The sequence below is a fragment of the Aquarana catesbeiana genome, linkage group LG09 (assembly GCF_042186555.1).
Source record: "Aquarana catesbeiana isolate 2022-GZ linkage group LG09, ASM4218655v1, whole genome shotgun sequence".
NCBI classification, from domain to species: Eukaryota; Metazoa; Chordata; class Amphibia; order Anura; family Ranidae; genus Aquarana; species Aquarana catesbeiana.
This window is the reverse complement of record NC_133332.1, coordinates 198,426,931-198,449,826: the sequence shown is the minus strand read 5'-3', so window position 1 is coordinate 198,449,826 and position 22,896 is coordinate 198,426,931. Positions and strand designations below refer to the sequence as shown.

The window sequence follows — 22,896 nt, the reverse complement described above, 5'->3', positions numbered from 1 at the left end:
TCCCGACCCCAGTCCATCCTGCATCTTTTGAAAAATTAGACCGGCCCATTCATTTTTTAGGTAAATCTCAGATTTGTAACAACTCCAACCTTGGTACGTGCAACTATAGACAGTGCCGTCTTTTACATATCTGTACCGGTTGTTTCAGGGCTCACCCTAAGTTGGCCCCATTCACTGAGACAGAACAAGACCATGTGACTAAGCCGCATTAACGTGACTTTTTTACAGGCTTGTTTAGCCACCCATCCATCACCATTGTTGAGCAAATTTTTGGTAGAAGGTTTTACAGAGGGGTTCCACACTGGGTTTGTTTCTTTGCCACTAGGCACTTTTGAGTGTTAGAATCTGAGGTCATCAGCCACAGATGTGGAGGCGTGGATTTGTTGCTTTAGTCTGAACTCGAGAAGGGCTTTGTCATTGGTCCTTTTTCAACACCGCCCTTCCGGGTTTGGAGGATCAACCCCCTGGGTCTTGTCAAAGGGAAGTTTTTAAATAAATTATGGTTAATTTACGACTTGTCAGCCCCTCATTGTTCGCATGTACCTAGCCTTAACTCTTTGATTCTATCAGAGGAGTTTTCACTTAAGTATGCATCTGTGGATCAGGCAATACAACGAATCATCGGGATGGGCGAGGGCGCTTGGCTGTCCAAAGCTGACATAGCGGACGCTTTTAAACTTCTTCCGATTCTGCCGTCACTCTGGCAGAGGCATGGAATTAAGTGGAAGGAGTTTCATTATTTTGCCACCAAACTTACCTTTGGCTCTAAAAGTAGCCCTTGGCTGTTTGATTCTTTTGCACAGGCACTAAGCTGGATCCTCACACATAGAGAAAACTGTTAAAAAGTTATCCACTATTTAGACAATTTTCTCCTCATCGAGAATTGTAAACAGGCCCCGCTGATCTACAGAAACTGACGTCCGTTTTCTCGGCACTCGACATCCCACTGGCAGTTAAGAAGATGGAAGGCCCAGTTACTACACTTACGTTCTTGGGAATCACGCTTGATACTCAGTCCATGCAGGGCAGTCTTCCTACAGATAAGCTAGTAAGAATCAGAGACCGTATACATGCGTTTACGATCTCCCAAATCTGTTCCAGGGTTGAATTACAGTTTCTGCTGTGTATGCTGAATTTTGCGATGAGGATCATTCTCCAGGGGAGGGCTTTCATTTCCAGGTTATTGGCTTTAACCTCAGTTCCTGACTCTGATTCCCGTAATAAACTAGATCCTTCAGCTCTATCTGATTTACACATGTGGGACGAGTTCCTCCAGCATTGGAACAGTGTCACCATGTTTATCCCCGCAGAGTGAGGGTTTTCCCCTCAAGTCTCAACAGATGCAGCAGCCACGACAGGCTATTCTGCTATTTGTGACACACACTGCCTGGCGGGGCCTTGGCCGGATGAGGTTTTGGCTATTCCAGGGTTTGCGGAGACATCAGCTTTGTTTGAAATGTACCCCATAGTCGCGGCAGCACAGGTGTGGGGTCATTTGTGGGCAGGTCAGACCGTGGGTTTTTTTTTTTTTTTTAATCAGGTCACATCAGAAATTGTCAACAAAGGCAGATCCAGGTCTTTACTTATGTCTTTTGTACATAGGTTTATTTGGCTGTCCCTCCAATTTAACTTCCGCATACACTGCAGGTTCATCAATGGTGTAGAGAACATAGCGGTGGATGCTCTGTTCCATTTTAACCACCCAGTGTTTTTCTGGCAGGTCTCAGACGCAGACACTTGTGCTACTCCATCCCCACATTTCTTTTAACTAATGATGGACTAGATACCCACTGGGCCGACGCAGCAGCCTTGATCGACAAATCATTGTCTGTGAACACCAGAAAGGCTTCTGTCACAGCCTGGAAGGTTTTCCTTGCTTTCCAATCACGGTATCCTAGGGTTGATGGCTACAGCATTCAGTATCTACTGGCTTTCACTGCCTTTTGCCACTCTCAGCTTAAACTGGCCCACAGCACTATCAGAACATATCTGGTGGGTATACAGGACCCCAATAGGCCATCCATTTTTTCACCACATCCCATCAGGGCTGTCCTTAAAGGGATTCAGAAGAGTAGCCCTCCTACTGTGGTTAGCAGACTTCCCATCACGGGACATATATTTTGTGGGGCATGTCCGATATACTCACCAGGTCTCCTTTCGGGTTGCTACCTAGCTTGGTGTTCAAGGCAGCCATGTATCTGGCCTTTTATGGTTTCCTGAGGCCTGGGGAGTTTACATGTACTGGGACAGGATCCCGTATACTCTTGGTCAATCAGCTAGTTAGGTGCCCCGACCACTTCCGGTTGTATCTTCACGCTTGCAAGACACAGCAGATGGGAGTCGGTACTGACATCAGATTTTTCAAGACCAGTAATGCATGGTGCCCGGTCTTGGTCTTAGACCAGCTTGTGATTGCAACAGCGGACAAGCCCAGGGATAGTCCACTGTTGCCTTCCCCTAGTGCTCCCCTCTCTACAGCTCAGTTTATGAAACATTGCCGCACCCTGCTGTCTACTCTGGGTTTGGACCCCAAAGCATATTCCGGCCATTCTTTCAGAATGGTAGCAGCTTCCGCTGCTTCTCGCCAAGGGGTCCCTGTCCATGTGATTAAAAAATTAGGTAGGTGGAATTCGTCATGCTTCTCCAGATATATCCCGGATCCACTGTTTGAGATATATTTAGGTTGTATCTGGGTTATAAAACAACAGCGTTGAATGGACAGTTTGGATAAATAGCTTTATATTTAAGCTTTATCTTGGCCATAAACCAGAGGCTGCAGATAGATAGTTGGATAAATAGATCTTTATTTTGGCTGTATCTGAGCTATAAATCAGCAGTTCTGAGAGTCAAGTTGGATAAATGGCTCAAAATGTATGAGGTATGGGTGGACAGTGTAATAACAAATGGTAGCACACAGTGCCTAATCCACTACAGATACACCTTGCCCCAAAAGTAACAGTTGGCTTACACATTTCAGCCTCAGTGGCCTTAAAGTGGAACTATGGGCAAAACTTTTTTTTTCATTTTGGATAAAGCAAATGAGGGTTAGAGCTCAGATATTTTTTCGCCATCTGTGTCCCATTTTGGAGATTTACCTTTGCTTCCTGTCCCATGGCCAAACAGGAAGTGAGAGGAAATCCCTGCAAATTAAGAGAATCCTTTGGAGACCCCCAGGTCACCAGATTTAGTGTCCCCTTTGGAGGATTTCCAATGATAATGGTAAACAGGACAAATGGAGAGGATGAATCTTCTTAACGGGGGGCATAGACCGCAATAAAAACCTGACAGGAGTTCTAATCGCTCTCCACTCTGTCCAAAACTAAAAAAAAAAGTTTCGCCTTTAGCTATATTTTAATAAAGCTACTGTTATGTGTAGCCTTTTATTTTTGCTTTTTACTGGAATCCCATGAAGAAAGTTTGGCACCTCTGTTAATGAGTACAGGGGCAATATATGAGGTGGAGCAGTGCCTCTATATTTAGGCTATATCACAGCTATAAACCAATTCTCGGTGGACACTTGGATTAATTGCTCTATAATTAGGCTGGATCTGTGCTATATCTGTCTCCCCCCCCCCCCACACTCTGGAACCACATTTGGAACTTTTAGGGGGGAAGGTTGGAGCGGGTACCTGTTTTTGACAAGTACCCTGTCCCCACTTCCATCGTACTTCCTTCCCCTGCTGTCGGGCCAGTAGAAAGTGCAGCACGCTTAGCGCATGCGCAGTGGGGACCCGGCCGTGAAGCTGTAGGGCTTCACGGCTGGGTTCCCTTACTGGCAATGGCGGCAGCAGCAATATATTAAAAATCAGCAGCTACAGTATGTGTAGCTGCTGACTTAAAATTTTTTGAGAGGAAGGCAGAACTCCGCTTTAAAGTGATACTAAAGTCTTATTTTTTTTTTTTGTTTGTATGTTATTTTTAAACATGTAACATGTTAAACATGTGCAAGTGGTTTTACACAGAGCAGCCCAAATTCTCCTCTCTGGTCCCTCGCTGGCACTCCTGGCCCCTCCCTCCTGCTGAGTTCCCCCACAGCAAGCAGCTTGCTATGTGGGCATCCGAGGCGAGCCACTGCTCTGTGTGTCCATTCAGACACGGAGCCATGGCTCGGACCCGCCCCCGCTCTCTCCTCATTGGCTCACTGGTTTTGATTGACAGCAACAATGGGCACCAATGGCGCCCTCTGCTATGTCTCAGCTAATAAAGAGGGAGAGTCCCCGGACTTCGTGGCTCTCCTGCAACATTGCTGGATCGAGAGGGAGTACAGGTAAGTATTAGGGGGGCTGCTGCACATAGAAGGTTTTTTTTATCTTAATGCATAGAATACATTAGGATAAAAAACCTTCTTCTGCCATTAGAACCACATTAAACTTTACCTGTATCATAAAAATTACAACGTACAAGAAAGGCACTTTTAGAAATGTTTAGAAATGGCATCTACAAATAAGCACAGGCTTTTTGTTCATTGCATAGCTTGTTTTTCTATTCCTCCCTAATTTCTATCACGGTGGCCATTTTTACTAAGGGTAGATAAATCCTTATCCATTTCCTTGCTGGAACTCTGCCTAGAGCTCAGGATCTTATTTTTGGAATATGTAACAGAAACTTCCAAGTGACCGTATAAAGAAACTGTGCCACTCCAAGCGCCCATGCATACCCTCGCAGAGAATCCAGCCACTAAAGGTGCACGTGTCCCAGGGGCTCATCCAGCCTGATGCTAAACCCTTGCAGTAACTAAACATGGACCCACCCACTATAGATCAGCACACCACGCCTGTCTAATGTGTTTCATCCCCCCACGGGCTCAGTCTGTGACTAGTACATTTCAGTACAGCGCTGATCTACATTGTGTGGCTCCATGTTCTGTTACTACAAGTCACATCCCAGGATGCAGCTGTGAGGCCCAGGTTACATCACCAGTGCCTCACTCAACCAGGTTGTGGAGAAACCGTAATTGTAAGTAAAAGCAAAAAAGTTTGTTTAACTAATGATTGTAAAATGATTTCTAATCAACATGCAGAGCTGTATGCTGCTTTGGTTTTTAGTGAAAGGGGAAAGGTTTGCTTAAAATTGAAGATTAAACCTTTCAGAGTGGAGATGACATTAATTGATTTAAATCAGTAGTCTGCTGTGTATTTTATTGGGCGATTTGTGCTATGTAGTATTATGCTCAATAGAGTGGTTGGCACTAAAATTTAAGTATTTATCATTGGTTTTCTTTTTTTATCAGTTGCTCTTTTTTCCAATCTGATACTTAGGGTAAATCCATAAGCAGAACAGAAGAGCAAGGCCATTCAGGGTCTATTGAGAAGAGACAAAAAAATTCTCTATGGCTCAGTAAACGTGACTATTTCCTGAATGGTGGGCTGTACAGTCAGGGCAAGCTCTACATATTCATCGAAATAGGTTAATTGGCTGAATGATCCGACAGGGAGCAACTGTAACTTAAGATTTACTAAAAAGATGCAAAATCAGACGCAGTAATGCATCACAGGTTCAAGATGACAAAAAACATGCATACATTGCAGAATAATGAAAACCAGGTTCAGGACAAACTCTTCACAGCAATTTCTGTTTAACTCAATCAGATTAACATGTGGTTGCATCTCATAGTCTCTATAAAACCATTCAATAACAGAATCGAATTGAGAATCACTACAATAAAATAGTTTACCCTTAAACAGTGCCACTCACAGTGAAGTTAATGATAGCTCTGGTAACACAGGTGAACAGCTGGAGGAATCCAAGGCCCCAGGACAAAGTGTCACCCCACTGAACCTGGATTATTCTGGTAGCAATTGGGAAGGGCTTCCCACAGTAGCTGAGTCTTTTGGAGAAGCTGCATGCTTTTAGCTCTGGCCTGGCTGGTCAGATGCTGGTCATGACAGTGGAGGGCTTCACACCTGGCTGCAGATCACTTGCCCTGCTACCTTTGCCTCATCAGGTGCAGCCTCTCTGAGGTCCTAAAGAGAGGAAGCTGAGGAGCTTTTCCTTCCTGGGCATGTCTAGGAACTCAGAAAAGTTTGGGAAATGGCGTTAAAGGGGCCTGTACCTGAATCTGAGCATAGTAAGAAATTAGCACTTTGCTACACTCTTCCCACTTGAACTGGCTGTTCAAGTTGGATCTCTCAGTGCATCTCAGGGGTGGAGTTTCCATTCCATTTTATGGGTACAATAGACTGTCTTCAGGTCTGTCAGTTGATAGTGATTCAGAGAGCTCCAAGAGCTCCACAGCAAGGGCTTGGACCTGAGCTGGATGACTATTGGCTTCTCCTGGGACTCTTGGGGATAAATGTGGAAGAGCAGAAGGCAGTCACCATTGAACCTCTGGTGGCAATGACAATTATGACTCAGGAACTTGCACAGGTTCTTTGAAAACTCCCTTATGGGCCCCACTGTGGGCCTCAATGGGTTTCAAGTTCATGGTGTAGTTGTCTCATTTTTTATTGGGTTCCTTTTCTCTACATATCGCAGACTGGCACACTTGGAATAGGCTGTTAAAGGACAATTTCAGGGACTTTCTCCCATTGTGTTTGCAACTTCCCTTGCTGGTGTGCACTTTTATGTTGGACTAGCACTCTGTCCCCAGGTTGAAGGTCTGATGCTTCTAACTTTTCTTGCTATACACATGACTGGTCTTTAAGGAACCATTGGACTTCAGACAGGCATTCTATGCTCAAATAAAGGAAATCTGAATGCATTCAAGTTTTTACTGTAACTTGGTAGGGTGAGCGGCCTGTTAAGGAATTGACTATATGGTTTTATTTCCAGACCAACATGGTTAAGTAGTCAATTTCCTTCATTTGTCACAAGTTGTATCAAGGATTGACTAAACCTCTCACATGTCCGATTGCCTCTTGAGCACTATGAGGTAGTGTGCGATATTCTAATGGTTAGTGAATGGCTCCATTCTTGGAACAACTCATATTTGAAATGGGATTCCTTATCTGAATGTATCTTTTGCAAACAACCATAAGAAAGACAGAAGTGCTTTCACACAATCTGGGCAGTGGTCTTGAAGGTCTGGTTGGTACTGCCACCACAGACTTGGTAAAGTCATTCACCATGACAACACCATGACTTTACCAAGATGGCATCCTCCTTTTGACATGTAGAGCTCAAGAAATTCATTGGTTGGTACCTCCAATAGGGCAGAATTGTGCCAAGTCAGTAGTGGCATTTGGTCCTCAGCACTCTTTGACAGACCACACAGTATTGGCCGAGTTGTTCAACAAACTGAAATAGACCCACACAAGTGGCTTGTTTTACAAACCAGGCATTATTCTGCAGTACAATACCATTCATCAGTATGAATGGTATTGCAAAAATTAAAAGCCAGCAGCTACACATACTGCAGCTGCTGGCTTTTAATAATAGAACACCTGCCTGTCCTGGAATCCAGGGATGCCGGCCCCACAGCTGATGTTTCCATCATCTGTCGGGTGAATGCCGTTGCCATTGCGAGTAAGGGAACCCGTCAGTTCAGCCTTACGGCTTTACGCCGTGAACCCTACTGCGAATGCGTGAGGCTCCGCTCCTCTCTCCAACTGGCCCGGCAGCAGGGGGAGCCAAGCGGTGACGTCATGGGCCATGGCCCGGACTCCCGGAAGTGGGAACAGCATACCTGTCAAAGACAGGTATCCGCTCCCCCCTGAAAGGTGCCAAATGTGGCACCGGAGGGAGGGGGGAGACAAATTAGCCGAAGTTCCACTTTTGGGTGGAACTCTGCTTTAAACTTGAGGCCTAATATTAGGTTTTAGTTGAGTCAGGGATCTCTATTTCCTCAGCTTCTTCATCTGCATCTTTGGATGGGACATCATTCCACTTTGCACCCTAGCAGCAGGATATTCTAGTTTAACAGCTTTCACTGTGTAAAGTTAGGGCAGTTTCTTTGGAAAAGGCAAAACTTGATAGTCCCAAGAAGGGATGATTATCTTGCACAACTTTGCTGCCTCTGAGGCAGTGTGCGCCTTCTCAAAGAGGGGCATCCCCTTTTTGCCTCTCAGAGGAGTATTCCTATCTGCGCTTCAACACAGATAACTGTCTGGAGCTGAACCATCCTTTCTGTCAGTTTTGCACCTCCCAAGGTGCCAACTGTTTGTTTGCAGGCAGTATTGTCAATTTCCCATCTATGAATGCAATTGGTGCACTAGAGCCTGTAGAGCTTTTATCCTGACACGCTATAACCACTACTAACAGTTCATGGAACCTTAAATTGAGGTTGTTTCTTTCTCTTTTAGGGTTTTTTTACCTTGTCAGATCAGAATCCATACACAAAATGTTCCTTCAGCCACCCGTCAATGTCACCCCAGAGGGGCCATCTCACTCAGCTCTACAGTGTAACTGTCATGCAGTTCCACTACATGGTGTAGAATCGATCTTTCCACTCTTTGCTTTCTGCCAAATACGTGGGCCCTAAAGTCCCCCTAAATGTTATCACTTGGTAATACACTACTTCTAAGGCCTCATGTACACTGCTGCTTGTAAACAGACATTCAGAGGCAGTTGGCTGCTTTTTTCAGCTGCCCCTGAACTCATCCAATGTTATCTTATGTGTACATGTACACAGGTTCATTTAATGTTGTTTTTAGGCAGTTGCGTTTATAGGCTTTTATTTGAAGGCAAAAAAATGAGTTCAGACGCCAAAGTTTCTGACATTTCAGAAGCTAAACGCCACTAAACGCGGTACTGGCGTTTTGCCGCAATTGCATTTATAAGCGTTTTTACAGGTGCCCTATTTTTTAACATTACAAAACTTAAAAATGATAGCAAGTGATGAAAAAACACTAAAAAAGTTTAAAAATTTGTAATTGCTTGCTATGTTTCATAGACCATTTATATACTCCTAATGAGCATGATCTAATTTAATACACCACTAACATTGCTGTTAGCCAAAGTATAATTGGAATTTGACCTATATGTTGTTAGATTTCAACTAGATGACCCCATCATTGAGCTTCATCCCCGACTTGATCAAACATAGTTGCATGAAATTTAGGGTTAGGGTTAGTGTTTCCTATTAGGGTTAGGGGGTTATGGTTAGGGTTTTCCCCTTGAAGAACAAGTTTAGGGTTATGGTAAGGGTTATGGTTTCCCGTTAGGGTTTCTGGTTAGGGTTAGGGTTTTCCCCTTGAAGAACAAGTTTAGGGTTATGGTAAGTGTTATGGTTTCCTGTTAGGGTTTCTGGTTAGGGTTTTCCATTAGGGTTAGGGGGTTATGGTTAGGGTTTTCCCCTTGAAGAACAAGTTTAGAGTTATGGTAAGTGTTATGGTTTCCCATTAGGGTTACAGTATGTTGTTATGGTTAGGGTTTTCCCCTTGAAGAACAAGTTTAGGGTTGTGGTAAGTGTTATGGTTTCCCGGTAGCGTTCGGGTTTCCGGTTAGGGTTTCCCATTAGGATTAGGGGGTTATGGTTAGGGTTTTCCCCTTGAAGAACAAGTTAGGGTTAGGGTTTCCGGTTAGGGTTAGGGTTCAATAAAAATATTTTAAAAATTGAAATTTAAAATTTGCATAAAAAAGACAAAATAAATTAATTAAAAAAAAATGGAATTGCACATACAGCTTTAAAAAAATAAAAATAAACAAAAAATTCTAATAATCAATTGCAATTTAAATATTTTATATATTAAAAAAATTGCAATTAAATTTTGCATAAAAAAGACAGAATAAATAATTTAAAAAAATGAAATTACAGATACAGCTTATAAAAAAAAATAAAAAATATACTAATCAATTGCAATTTAAAAATTAAATATATTAAAATATTTGCATTTTTTCCTCACATATGCTCATGCTATGCTCCCATAGTAAAAGCACCTAAATTGAGGTAGCTACAAGTACACTGTTGCTCTCTCAGGTGCTGCTACTCACTCTGGTCTCACAGAATCGCCGAAATAGTTAAATAATAGGGTTTCCGGTTAGGGTTAATTAACAATATTTTAAAAATTGTAATTTAAAATTTGCATAAAAAAAATTAAAATTGCACATGCAGCTTTAAAAAAATAAACAAAAAATTCTAATAATTGCAATTTAAAAATTAAATATATTAAAAAAATGCAATTAAATTGAGCATAAAAAAGACAAAATAAATAAATAAAAAAAATGAAATTACAGATACAGCTTATAAAAAAAATAAACAAAAAATATACTAATCAATTGCAATTTAAAAATTAAATATATTAAAATATTTGCATTTTTTCCTCACATATGCTCATGCTATGCTCCCATAGTTGCTCTCTCAGCTGTTGCTACTCACTCTGGTCTCACAGAATGGCTGAAATAGTTAAATACTACTGTTTTTTGGGCTTTGGGAGGGTCCTATGATGTTATCTTAAACGCTCCTAGACGCAAAACGGCAAAACGCGGCATGCAAACGCGGCAAAACGGGCCTTTTTAAACGCTGGTTTGAAGCTGTCAAAAAAATTTGTTCAGAGGAGGTTGCCTCAGCATCCCGTGTACATTAAGCCTAAGCGGTTACTACCTTGTCAAGGCAGCCGTGGTCTTTTGCAGGGAAGAGATTTTTTGCATCCCCCTCTAGGTGTTAGAATCCAGCTGCTAGCTGTGTGGGTGGGATCCTATATGATTAGATCAGGCCCAACATCTCCTGACCTGGCCCCGTGTACATGGATAATTCTTGCTGCAGGAATTCTGCCAGAAATAAAGAGGTCATTATTACAGAGGTGATAGTCGCCTGCTTCCCTCTGGAATAGTCTGGCACCGCTGCCTGTCATGACCGATCCTGTTAATAAACAACACGTTTAACAAAATAGATATACAGTGGGGGCGGAAAGTATTTAGACCCCCTTAAATTTTTCACTCTTTGTTATATTGCAGCCATTTGCTAAATTTATTTAAGTTCATTTTTTTTCCTCATGAATGTACACACAGCACCCCATATTGACAGAAAAACACAGAATTGTTGACATTTTTGCAGATTTATTAAAAAAGAAAAACTGAAATATCACATGGTCCTAAGTATTCAGACCCTTTGCTCAGTATTTAGTAGAAGCACTCTTTTGATCTAATACAGCCATGAGTCTTTTAGGGAAAAATGCAACAAGTTTTTCACACCTGGATTTGGGGATCCTCTGCCATTCCTCCTTGCAGATCCTCTCCAGTTCTGTCAGGTTGGATGGTAAACGTTGGTGGACAGCCATTTTTAGGTCTCTCCAGAGATGCTCAATTGGGTTTAAGTCAGGGCTTTGGCTGGGCCATTCAAGAACAGTCACAGAGTTGTTGTGAAGCCACTCCTTCGTTATTTTAGCTGTGTGCTTAGGGTCATTGTCTTGTTGGAAGGAAAAACCTTCAGCCCAGTCTGAGGTCCTGAGCACTCTGGAGAAGGTTTTCGTCCAGGATATCCCTGTACTTGGCCGCATTCATCTTTCCCTCGATTGCAACCAGTCATCCTGTCCCTGCAGCTGAAAAACACCCCCACAGCAGGATGCTGCCACCACCATGCTTCACTGTTGGGACTGTATTGGACAGCTGATGAGCAGTGCCTGGTTTTCTCCACACATACCGCTTAGAATTAAGGCCAAAAAGTTCTATCTTTGTCTCATCAGACCAAAGAATCTTATTTCTCACCATCTTGGAGTCCTTCAGGTGTTTTTTTAGCAAACTCCATGCGGGCTTTCATGTGTCTTGCACTGAGGAGAGGCTTCCGTCGGGCCACTCTGCCATAAAGCCCCGACTGGTGGAGGGCTGCAGTGGTGGTTGACTTTCTACAGCTTTCTCCCATCTCCCGACTGCATCTCTGGAGCTCAGCCACAGTGATCTTTGGGTTCTTCTTTACCTCTCTCACCAAGGCTCTTCTCCCCCGATAGCTCAGTTTGTCCGGACGGCCAGCTCTAGGAAGGGTTCTGGTCATCCCAAACGTCTTTCATTTAAGGATTATGGAGGCCACTGTGCTCTTAGGAACCTTAAGCGCAGCAGAAATTTTTTGTAACCTTGACCAGATCTGTGCCTTTCCACAATTCTGTCTCTGAGCTCTTCAGGCAGTTCCTTTGACCTCATGATTCTCATTTGCTCTGACATGCACTGTGAGCTGTAAGGTCTTATATAGACAGGTGTGTGGCTTTCCTAATCAAGTCCAGTCAGTATAATCAAACACAGCTAGACTCAAATGAAGGTGTAGAGCCATCTCAAGGATGATCAGAAGAAATGGACAGCACCTGAGTTAAATATATGAGTGTCACAGCAAAGGGTCTGAATACTTAGGACCGTGTGATATTTCAGTTTTTCTTTTTTAATAAATCTGCAAAAATGTCAACAATTCTGTGTTTTTCTGTCAATATGGGGTGCTGTGTGTACATTAATGAGGGAAATAAATTGACTTAAATGATTTTAGCAAATGGCTGCAATATAACAAAGAGTGAAAAATTTAAGGGGGTCTGAATACTTTCTGTCCCCACTGTACAGCCGAATGATCAGACAAGGAGTACTTCTAACTTGTGGTTACACCAATCCCTGAGAAGAAAATGCTACCTCCTGAAAACTGATTACTCTAGTACCAATCAGGAAAGGGCTTACCACAGTAGCTGGGTCTTTTGGTTCTGACAGTGGATGTTCTCTCACTTGGCTTTAGATCACTTGCCCAGCTACCTATGCCTCCATCAGGTATGACCTCTGTGAGCTCTTGAGAGAGGAAAGATGAGGAATCTATCATCCCTGGGCATGTCCAGGAACCCAGGGAGATGTGGGAAATAGAGTTAAAAAGGCCTGCGCCTGCATCTGAGCTTAGAGTAGATGGGCGTTCTGCTATACATATAAGACAGCGAATATGGTGCCTCCAGTGCTGCATTACTGTTATGCCCTGTACACACGGTCGGATCTTCCGACGGAAAATGTGTGATAGGACCTTGTTGTCGGAAATTCCAACCGTGTGTAGGCTCCATCACACATTTTCCGGAATTTTGGAATTTCCGACACACAAAGTTTGAGAGCTTGCTATAAAATTTTCCGATAACAAAATCCGTTGTCGGAAATTCCGATCGTGTGTACACAAATCTGACGCACAAAGTGCCACGCATGCTCAGAATAAATTAAGAGACAAAATCTATTGGCTACTGCCCCGTTTATAGTCCCGACGTACGTGTTTTACGTCACCGCGTTCAGAACGATCGGATTTTCCGACAACTTTGTGTGACCATGTGTATGCAAGACAAGTTTGAGCCAACATCCGTCTGAAAAAATCCATGGATTTTGTTGTCAGAATTTCTGATCAATGTCCGACCGTGTGTATGGGGCATTAGAGTTTTTGTTTAATTTTTATGTGATTTCATTGGAGAAAAGAGGGATGGAGGCTAAAAGAAGGAATAGTGGTCATTGTTCAACTATATGCAGTGTGGCATGAATGTCCCCTTATCACTAACAAATTTTCAGACTCTAATGCCGTGTACACACGGCCAGACTATTCGACCAAACTTGTCTGACAGAACAAATCCATCGGACAAGTCGACCGTGTGTGGGCTTCATCGGACCTGCAGCGGACCTTTTCTGTCGAAAATGTGACGGACTTTAGATTTAGAACATGTTTCAAATCTTTCCGACGGACTTTAGTCCGGTCGAAAAATCCATTTGTCTGTATGCTAGTCCGACGGACGAAAACCGACGCTAGGGCAGCTATTGGTTACTGACGCAACATCCTGCTTACGCCTGTGAATCCGAGAACCAGTGACATCACTTCCTGGAGTTGGTGGAACGCACGCCGTTCAGTAGCGAACACCGACAGAATATCTGAATGCCTGCTCTGCACATCGGTTCCGTGAGTAGCGCTTATATGCGCAGATGATCTCACTGTGCCATAGGTTTTTACACTATATCCATTCTCCTCTTTTTTGGTGGAACGTGAGATTTGTGGTTCCCAAAGTTTCTTCATAACCACTACCAGCACTAGCCTATCTTCATGCCCAGACCTAGTGTGCGGATTGAAAAGCTTGAAGTCTGTTGAATGTTTTTGTGAAGAAACACCTTGATGTAAAGGACTCTCCGTCAATAGAAATTTATGTTTACATTTATTTTTATTTATTTATTTTTTTTATATATCATTTGGCATTTGTCTTTTAAGAGGTTTCTTTACCCGCAATTGTGGTCACGAATGTCAATTTATATGTCACACTTTTTGAATTGCACCAGAGTAGCGACATACATTTGTTCTTAGTCGCATAGTTCTTAGTGGCTTTTTTGCCTATTTCACACAGTCCACACCATTTTTTGCACATTTTATTGCATCATGATTTATCATTATTTTTACACCTGTGTTTTTGGTCATGAATGACAATTTATATGTCACATTTTCTAATTGCACTGGTGTAGCGACATTGGATTTTTTTGAGTCGCATAGCTTTTAAGTGGCTCTTCTTCCAATCTCACACAGTCCACATTATTTGTGCACTTGTATATTTTATGAATTATATATACTTCTTTTACATATATTATTTATTTTTTATGGTGAGTTGCCAGCGCAGGTTTTTTGTTTTATTTAGCACTAAAGTCATAGCACTTGTATCCAGCAGCTGCAACACCATAACCAAAATATAATTTTTGCGAGCGCTGTTATTTTATATAATTTTTTTATATTGGTTACTGGCTATGAACTTCCTTGTTCTAGTCCAGTTGTACGTCATGACGGTCGAATCCGTCAGACTTTGGTGTGATTGTGTGTAGACAAGTCCGATTCGACGGAAGTCTGTCAAAAAGTTTGACGTGATTCAGTCCGTCGAAAGTCCGGTCGTGTGTGCACAGCATAAGGCCATAGACAGAGCAAACATACACTCCCATGTAGATAATGCCATGGTGGCAACTAAGGCCAATCAGTACTGCTAGGTCATAGGACTAACCATCAGAGCATTCTGCTGCCCTATGTACATGTTGAATTGGTAATAGGTGAGTACTGTTTACAAGTAATGTACCTCCTGTAGCATTTAGATTACGTATAGATGATATGGTTGCTGGTATATACAGTACATATAGGATCTTTGGATTTGGTGTAGGTATACTCTTTAGATATGATGATCATTATTGTTACCTCTATATGAAATATAGGCATTTTACACAACATATAGGTGGTATAGGATACAAATTATACTAGCTGTTATGTACAATGTGAATGTAGAATGTTTGGCTTGATATAACTGCACTCTGTTGGTTTGGAATTGGTTGGCGTTGCTGTGACAGAGACCAGATGCAGCAGATTCTATTATGAAGTTTTCTGTGTTCCGGAAGGTTCAGGGTGGGGATGCAATAATAATCCAGCTGACATTATGTTCTATTAGGGTAATTACCCTGATTAAAGACAATTTAATTTTCCCTCCATCCTGGATGAATTTTCGAAGGAAAAATATTTATTTCATGAGGCTTACCAGGCATGTTAGTGGCTTATTATAAAATAATTGTTTTACTGGTGTAATTTTGTTCTGTGTGTCCTCCTCAGCTTGAAATACTGCAGTAGCCATTTTACAGCTGAGTAAACACAAGCATTGCTTGTGGATTCAAAATGGCACCTGAAAATTACAACTGTAAAATTAACAAACATTATTGCTGTCTCCACTTCCCACCTTCCCTATTTATGAATTCAGCGATATTAATTCTTAGGCTCTGTCGTTTTTTTTATTTTTTTTTTATGACACATGCTAAGATTTATTCCTGGAGTGTGAGGGATGTTTCTAGTATCTCAGAACATTATGGGTAAAAGGTTTCTCATATTGGTGTTACCTTGCCCTTTATGTACAACAATGACAGACACATCTACTGAAAGGGACTCCTTTTGAATATCATGAAATTGGGGGATAATCATGTCATGGGTAGTCCCACCCCTCCCAGCACCAAATGCAGATGGCAAGCCCTCAACGTGGAAGCTTTTTGGCGTATGGCATCTCTTGTTTGAATCATAAATATATTTGGTGTCATACTGGAACTTCCCATTTTAGTGGCCTGTGGGATAGTATTAGGAGCAGAGATGGATTAGAAAGATTTTCTGCTATTTTAAAGCCTACCTGAAGTCTTCAAGCTTCTATATTTGAAGCATAGGAGGTCAGGCAGTTAACAACCAGCAGCTTCAGACTTGAAGTGATATCCATAATACAAAGTTACACCTTGTTACAAGAACAAGGTGAAACTAAGCTATTTATTAAGGCCTGGTGATACATTGGCCTTGGGATTGGTACATTGGCCTTGAGTTCAAAGATCCAGTTAGCACCTTCCTGTGAATAAAACCTTACTTTAAAAAAAAGTATTTAGTTTTTAAAAAAGATCCTATTTACGTAACTAGCTAGTACTAGAGTCATTTTTCACTGTTAGGGACCCATGTGATAGGCTTCCACACACAACTTTAAATGTTGTGCAAATTTAGGGCTTTGTAATCTTTATTTTTTAACAATCTATAATATTCATGCGATGTACCTTTTTTATATAAATTCTGACCTATATATAAATTAAATTATTTTTTTTATATATATTCTTTTCTGTGTGTACATTTTATATATGATATTTCAGTCCCTGGTCATCTGCCACCTCCACTACTGCAACTCCCTCCTCATTGGCTTACCTCTACATAAGCTTTCCCCCTTCAGTCCATCATGAATGCTGCTGCTAGTTTCATCCACCTTACCAACCGGTTAGTGTACGCTACTCCTCTCTGCCAACCCCTCCACTGGCTTTCGCTCACCAAACAAATTAAATTCAAAATACTAATAACAATGTACAAAGTTATCCACAACTCGGCCTCCAGCTACATCACTCACCTAGTCTCAAAATACCAAAAATTGTTCTCTTCATTCCTCCCAAGACCTTCTGCTCTCTAGCTCCTTGCTCACCTCCTCCCATCCCTCCAGGACTTCTTCTCTGGTGCCTCCCCCATCCTTTGGAGCTCCCTAGCCCAATTTGTCTGACTATCTCCTACTCTGTCAACTTTTAGGCAATCCCTGAAAACCCTTCTCTTCAGAGAAACCTATCCTGCCCCTACCTAACAGCTGTACTTTTATTTTCTCCATCAGCTCATCCCCCACAGTTATTACCTTCTGTATCACTTGACCCTCCCTCTTAGAATGTAAGCTCTAATGAGCAGGGTCCTCTGATTCCCCCTGTTTTGAATTGTATTGTAACTGTACTGTCTACTCTCATGTTGTAAAGCGCTGCAAAAACTGTTGGTGCTATATAAATCCTGTATAATATATGATAAGAATTGGCAGTAATATCCTGTAGCCTGGTGCTAGAGGTCAAGCCTATCACTATGTGATATATGGTCCTCTCAATTATTCTGGTTTTGCTCCATTTGTGCCTGGTCCTTATTAATATTACCATCTGTGGTCATTAACATCTGGACAGTCCTTGATTTTTTTTTTATGTCAGGTTGAGACTGATGAATGTATATCACATAGGATATTCCAATTCCCAATGAGAATGCACATTGTACATGGAATATTTATCTTATTCACCTCTGCACCCCCCCCCCCCCCAAAAAAAAGACCAATGTCTGGTTAATTACTAAATTACAGCAGTATCTGCCCTGATCGACTCCCATGCATTGTTTGGTTTGTTCTGCTGGCTATATTTGATACAACTATTATTTTCTGTCTAATATTCATCTGTGATCTAGTTTGGGAAATATAGTGAAGATAGTAGGGATGCTGCTGCTTTTTTACGCCACAGATGCTGGTCTCTTAAGCGTAATGATGTGCCTTCTCTGGAATTTGCTGTCATTTAGCCTTTTTAAAAAAAAACCTCATAAATGTTTTGACATTCTATTAATAAGACAATAAGTAATTATCCTAGCATGCTGGTGTTGCCTTCACTGTACCATGACACTAATTGGACACAGAGGTAATGTGACCGGCATGCAATTCTCCCCTTGTAAAATCTCGCCACCTCTAGTCTTATTGCTGCCACATCTGTGCAAAAGCAGAAAACTAACATGGAAGGTTTGTGATGACTGTTGGAAAGGAAAAACACAGCCAATCAGGCATTTTGTGATGTTCTGCAACCTGCACTGGGAAAATAATTTCCAGAACATGATTGGTTGCATCTGTTACCCCAATTTAAGCCTCTTCTTATGTGTGTTGGGGGTGGAGTCTACAGACTAAGTAAGCTATTTACCACGTATATAGCTAGATCTGTCTCCCATGGCATGATTCTCCCGTCTGGCGTTATATGGCCTGAATCAAAAACACTGTACGTGCCATGCAAACAGTCACTGCTATACATTCTACTACTGTCTATATGCAGAATATTTGAACTTGCTGTTCATCATGATAACTGCTGCTCTTGTCAATCCCCTTTAATTTACTTTCTTACTTGACTTTGATGTTCCTGTCAGCTGATCTCCAGTGATGCGGATGGAGCCATCCAGAGAGCGGGGCGATTCCGGGTGGAGAACGGATCATCAGACGAGGTAAAGAGACAAGGAACAGCATTCTTTTCTTTCATTTTATATCTGCAATTAGGTTGATAGAGCGCTGTCAGGGGTGTACGGTAAGTGGCCTATTATTTGTATTTCCTGTTCAATGATGGCTTTCTGCAGTCATGACAACTACAGATGGGTTTTAGAAATCACGTACACTATATTACCAAAAGTATTGCAACGCCTTCCTTTACACACACATGAATTTTAATAGCATCCCAGTCTTAGTCCATAGGGTTCAATATTGAGTTGGCCCACCCTTTGCAGCTATAACAGCTTCAACTCTTCTGAGAAGATTGTCCACAAGGTTTAGAAGTGTGTCTATGGGAATGTTTGACCATTCTTCCAAAAGCGCATTTGTGAAGTTAGGCACTGATGTGGACGAGAAGGCCTGGCTCGCAGTCTCTGCTCTAATTCATCCCAAAGGTGTTCTATAAGGTTGCAGGCCATTCAAGTTCCTCTATCCCAGACTCACTCATCCATTCTTTATGGACCTTGCTTTGTGCACTGGTGCGCAGTCATGTTGGAACAGGAAGGAGCCATCCCCAAACTGTTCCCACAAAGTTAGGAGCATGAAATTGTCCAAAATGTCTTGGTATGCTGACGCCTTAAGAATTCCCTTCACTGGAACTAAGAGGCCAAGTCCAACCCCTGAAAAACAACCCCACACCATAATCCCCCCTTCGCCAAATGATTTGGACCAGTGCACAAAGCAAGGTCCATAAAGACATGGATGGGGTGGAGGAACTTGACTGGCTTGCACAGAGTCCTGACCTCAACCTGATGGAACACCTTTGGGATGAATTAGAGTGGAGACTGTGAGTCAGGCCTTCTTGTCCACATCAGTGCCTGACCTCACAAATGCACTTCTGGAAGAATGGTCAAACATTCCCATAGACACACTCCTAAACCTTGTGGACAGCCTTCCCAGAAAAGTTGAAGCTGTTATAGCTGCAAAGGGTGGGCCAACTCAATATTGAACCCTACGGACTAAGACTGGGATGCCATGAAAGTTCATGTGCGTGTAAAGGCAGGCACCCCAATACTTTCAGCAATATAGTGTATGTGTCCATGTTGGTGAATAATCTGATATTTAATAAGGTGTCAGATCTGTGTTGCTGAATTATGTTTTTGTGTCTCCTGGTCTCTGGCACGTAAGGCCCATATGTATCTCCTCTGTGAAATCTGTTTTCATTGCTTTGACATGCTGTTTGTCCAACTCTTGTTTTCTGTGGTCCTTCTCTTCTGTCTTCTTTTACTCATTTTAGCAGTTAGCCTCATAGTAGTGCTGAACAGTGCTAGGCAGTGAAACTGATCAGCCCTAGGTACTGTGAATATTTTATATATAACATTTTTATATCTTTTTATACCCTTTAATTACTCCCTAGTCTGCCTTTAAAGTCCCCGTTGGGGTAATTATTCTCTCTATTAGGTACTGTGCATATGACAGGTTCTCATCAATGAAAGCTCCACATAGCACAGTGCTATGTTGTCAGTATATGTTTTCTTTCTGCCTTGATTTATTCTAGATTGGTGCTGTGTTTCTGGAGTGAGTTGTTTCTGGAGTGAGTTCTGGTTAGCCCATTCATTTGAAGGTGCCAAAGGTGCTTGCACTCCTTTTAAAAATGCACTGCAACCAGATTGCATGGTACTGAGGTACCATGCAATCCAGTGCAGGAAAACGCACTGCGTTTGGGGTGTTGTTAAGAATTTATTGACATCCAAGCAGATCACACACCTAGTGCATTTGGAATGCAGTGCAGGAAATGTACACAGAACACAGGTTGAAAGCATGACGGTTCGGTGTGAATGGGCACTATAAAGCAAAACTAAAGTCCGAGATTTAAAGACTACAAGCAGGCAGGCCCTTTATTGCAGAAGAGACATGCAATGTCTCTTCTACAATAAAATAAACCTACCTGCATGCTCACAACGTTCTTTGGAATGTACACTGAGCTGCACAAGCACAGCTCAGTTTACATTTTGTCACAGCGCCTTTGTGCCGGGGTGACCGAACTCCTGAGCATGCACAGGAGCAATGTCACCCTGTGCCAGCCAATGAAGATGGCCGCAGCACAGCACCAGGAAAGTCCTGGGTAGGAGATGCCAGCACTGGCAAGGGATGTTGGACCATTAAAGGAGAGGTAAGTATCAGGACTTTAGTTCTGCTTTAAGTAGCACATCTAGGGTCACCTCTCTGTTCCCAGCCTGCAGCAAAAGACACATGATATCATCTCTACACTCACTTCCTGTCTACATATTACTTGTCAGCACACATGTGCATACAGAGCACCTGAATGGCCTCACATGTTGACCCTCCTTCTCCTAGGCTCTGTGCTGCAGTACATGGGGTTATAAAGAGCTTTATTCAGGTATTTACACTAGTTTTGTTTTAAATACATTTAGGGCTGGTTCACACCATAAAAACACCCTCCAGATCCATTCTGGATGCATTTCTGCATGAGCGTTTTTAGCGCGTTATTGACACATTCCAATGCATCTCTGATGCGTTTCCGGATGCATTCCAGGTGCTTTTATTCTTCTTTTTTCCTCTTTTCTTATTTTACTGTACTGGGATCCAGTGCGTTTTTGGTGCAATCCAGTGTGGTTTTTTTATGCGTTTTACCACGTTCCAGTATGGTCCAGTGCAGGAAAAATGCAGCATGTTCTACTTTTTTTTCTGGAACAGGAACGCCCTGAAACTGACCGAACTGGTGTGAACTATGCCATTAGAAACCATATAACCTACTTTCAATGAGTTTTTGATGCAGAAAAAAAAGCACTGGACTGCATGTGCTGTGAACTGGCCCTTAGAGGTCTATTTATAAAATATCTCTTGCACAAATATCAGAAGCATTTGTGCAGGCTGAACCAAATGTCACTGTAATATTTGAAATTGATTAATGCCTGTATCATTAGCTCCATTTAGTGGCCAAAATGTGGTATAGTTTTCTGAACTACCTCAATAAGAAATCAATATATATGAAGCTGATAATACAGGAATTAATCAAAAATGGCAGCGACTTTTCATTCAGCTTGCACAAATGAATGTTTTTATAAATAGACTCCCCCATATTTTTAATATATACCATTATGGCATTGAAGATTATTTTATATTTGGATTTTATTTTTAAAGTTGAAGTTGAAGAATACCATATAATTCAGTCTTGAGATCATTTTATGCCAGTAAGGAGAGGGCTATAGATGGCGCCCCTTTCTGTAATCTCACTGATGTGAGTGCTGATGTCAGGTGATGCTCTTTGCACTGAGAAGAACTATGTCAGAGAGATAAAACAGACAATACATTTTCTTGTTTGCCCTGTTTCATCTTCCTCTTTGATATCCTAGAATTGTATTGTTTGTGATGTAAATCCATTAGGGCAATGAAATTGGTGAAGAGACATATTTATGTTTGTAAGAGTGGATTAGAGGAAAGCAGATGTGCTGCCATACACCGGGGACACTTTTCCTTCCAAAGTCACCTAGTTCCTGAAACGTCACAGAAACCTACCAGCCCAAAGCACTTGTATTATTTTTATTTATGTAATAAATCTTTTTAATATTTACTCCTTGAAAGCTGCTTAGTCTTTGTTAATTCTAGTACCATATATAATCTATATTGCTGTTTATAGTCCTCGTCACTTGTATTGTTCTGCTCAGAGTCTCTATCATTGTTCATATTGCTCTGTTAATAATCTATATACAATAATTATGTACATTGCTTCTGTCACAGACAGAGGTGTATCGCCAAGGGCTGAACTATGTTTCATGAGATCTCTGGCTTTGACCCATGTCTTGTGTGTGTTACAGAATACAGAATACACGCCGGGTATATGGAGGAGAACGGACGTACATCTGGAAAACCCAGAGTATCACACACGATGGTACTTCAAATATTTCCTCGGGAAAGGTGTGTCTGTTTCAGCCATATTTTCACTTTTCTGCACTGTCCCTCTTACAGACAGAACACACGCACACACACATATATAGCCCTCAAAATGTGCACTTGCATTTGGTGAGTAAACAAATGAGGAGGGCGAGTAATGACAGGGCTGTGCTGTCCCAGGAATGTATAGCCAGTGCCCCCCTCGCCGTGCACAGGCTCGCAGTGCGGCCATTTCAATACATAAACAGTCAGCTGCCTTGGACCACCCCTCTCCACCTCCTGCCACACATCCCCGCCCAGGCTCGCAGAGCGTGCTGTTCAATAGGCATGAAAGAGCCGCCTGGGACCACCCCTCTCTGCCTCCGTTCTGTTGCACATCCCCAGTGAGGTGAAGACTTTTGGAGGATGTGTCAAGAAGCCACTTTTCTCCAGGAAAAACATCATGTACAGACTAATATTCTGCAAAAGGTACAGGGATTGGACTGCTGAGGACAGGGGTAAAGTAATTTTCTCTAAAGAGAGTTTGGGGCATCCGGAAAAAACCTTGTCCAGAGAAGAAAAGGCGAGCGCTACCATCAGTCCTGTGTCATGCCAACAGTAAAGCCTCCTTAGACCA

At 42.1% G+C, this 22,896-nt stretch overlaps 1 protein-coding gene across 3 annotated transcripts in view; it reads left to right on the top strand.

Moving 5' to 3' along the window:
• The window catches only part of GARNL3 (GTPase activating Rap/RanGAP domain like 3), a 418,412-nt gene that overhangs the window by 276,548 nt on the left and 118,968 nt on the right, over positions 1 to 22,896 (top strand). For all 3 annotated transcript variants that reach the window (XM_073599520.1, XM_073599519.1, XM_073599521.1), the window contains 2 exons: positions 18,311 to 18,385; positions 22,205 to 22,304. In XM_073599520.1, coding sequence (XP_073455621.1) covers positions 18,311 to 18,385; positions 22,205 to 22,304 — 175 coding nt within the window. The remainder of the gene's footprint in view (positions 1 to 18,310; positions 18,386 to 22,204; positions 22,305 to 22,896) is intronic.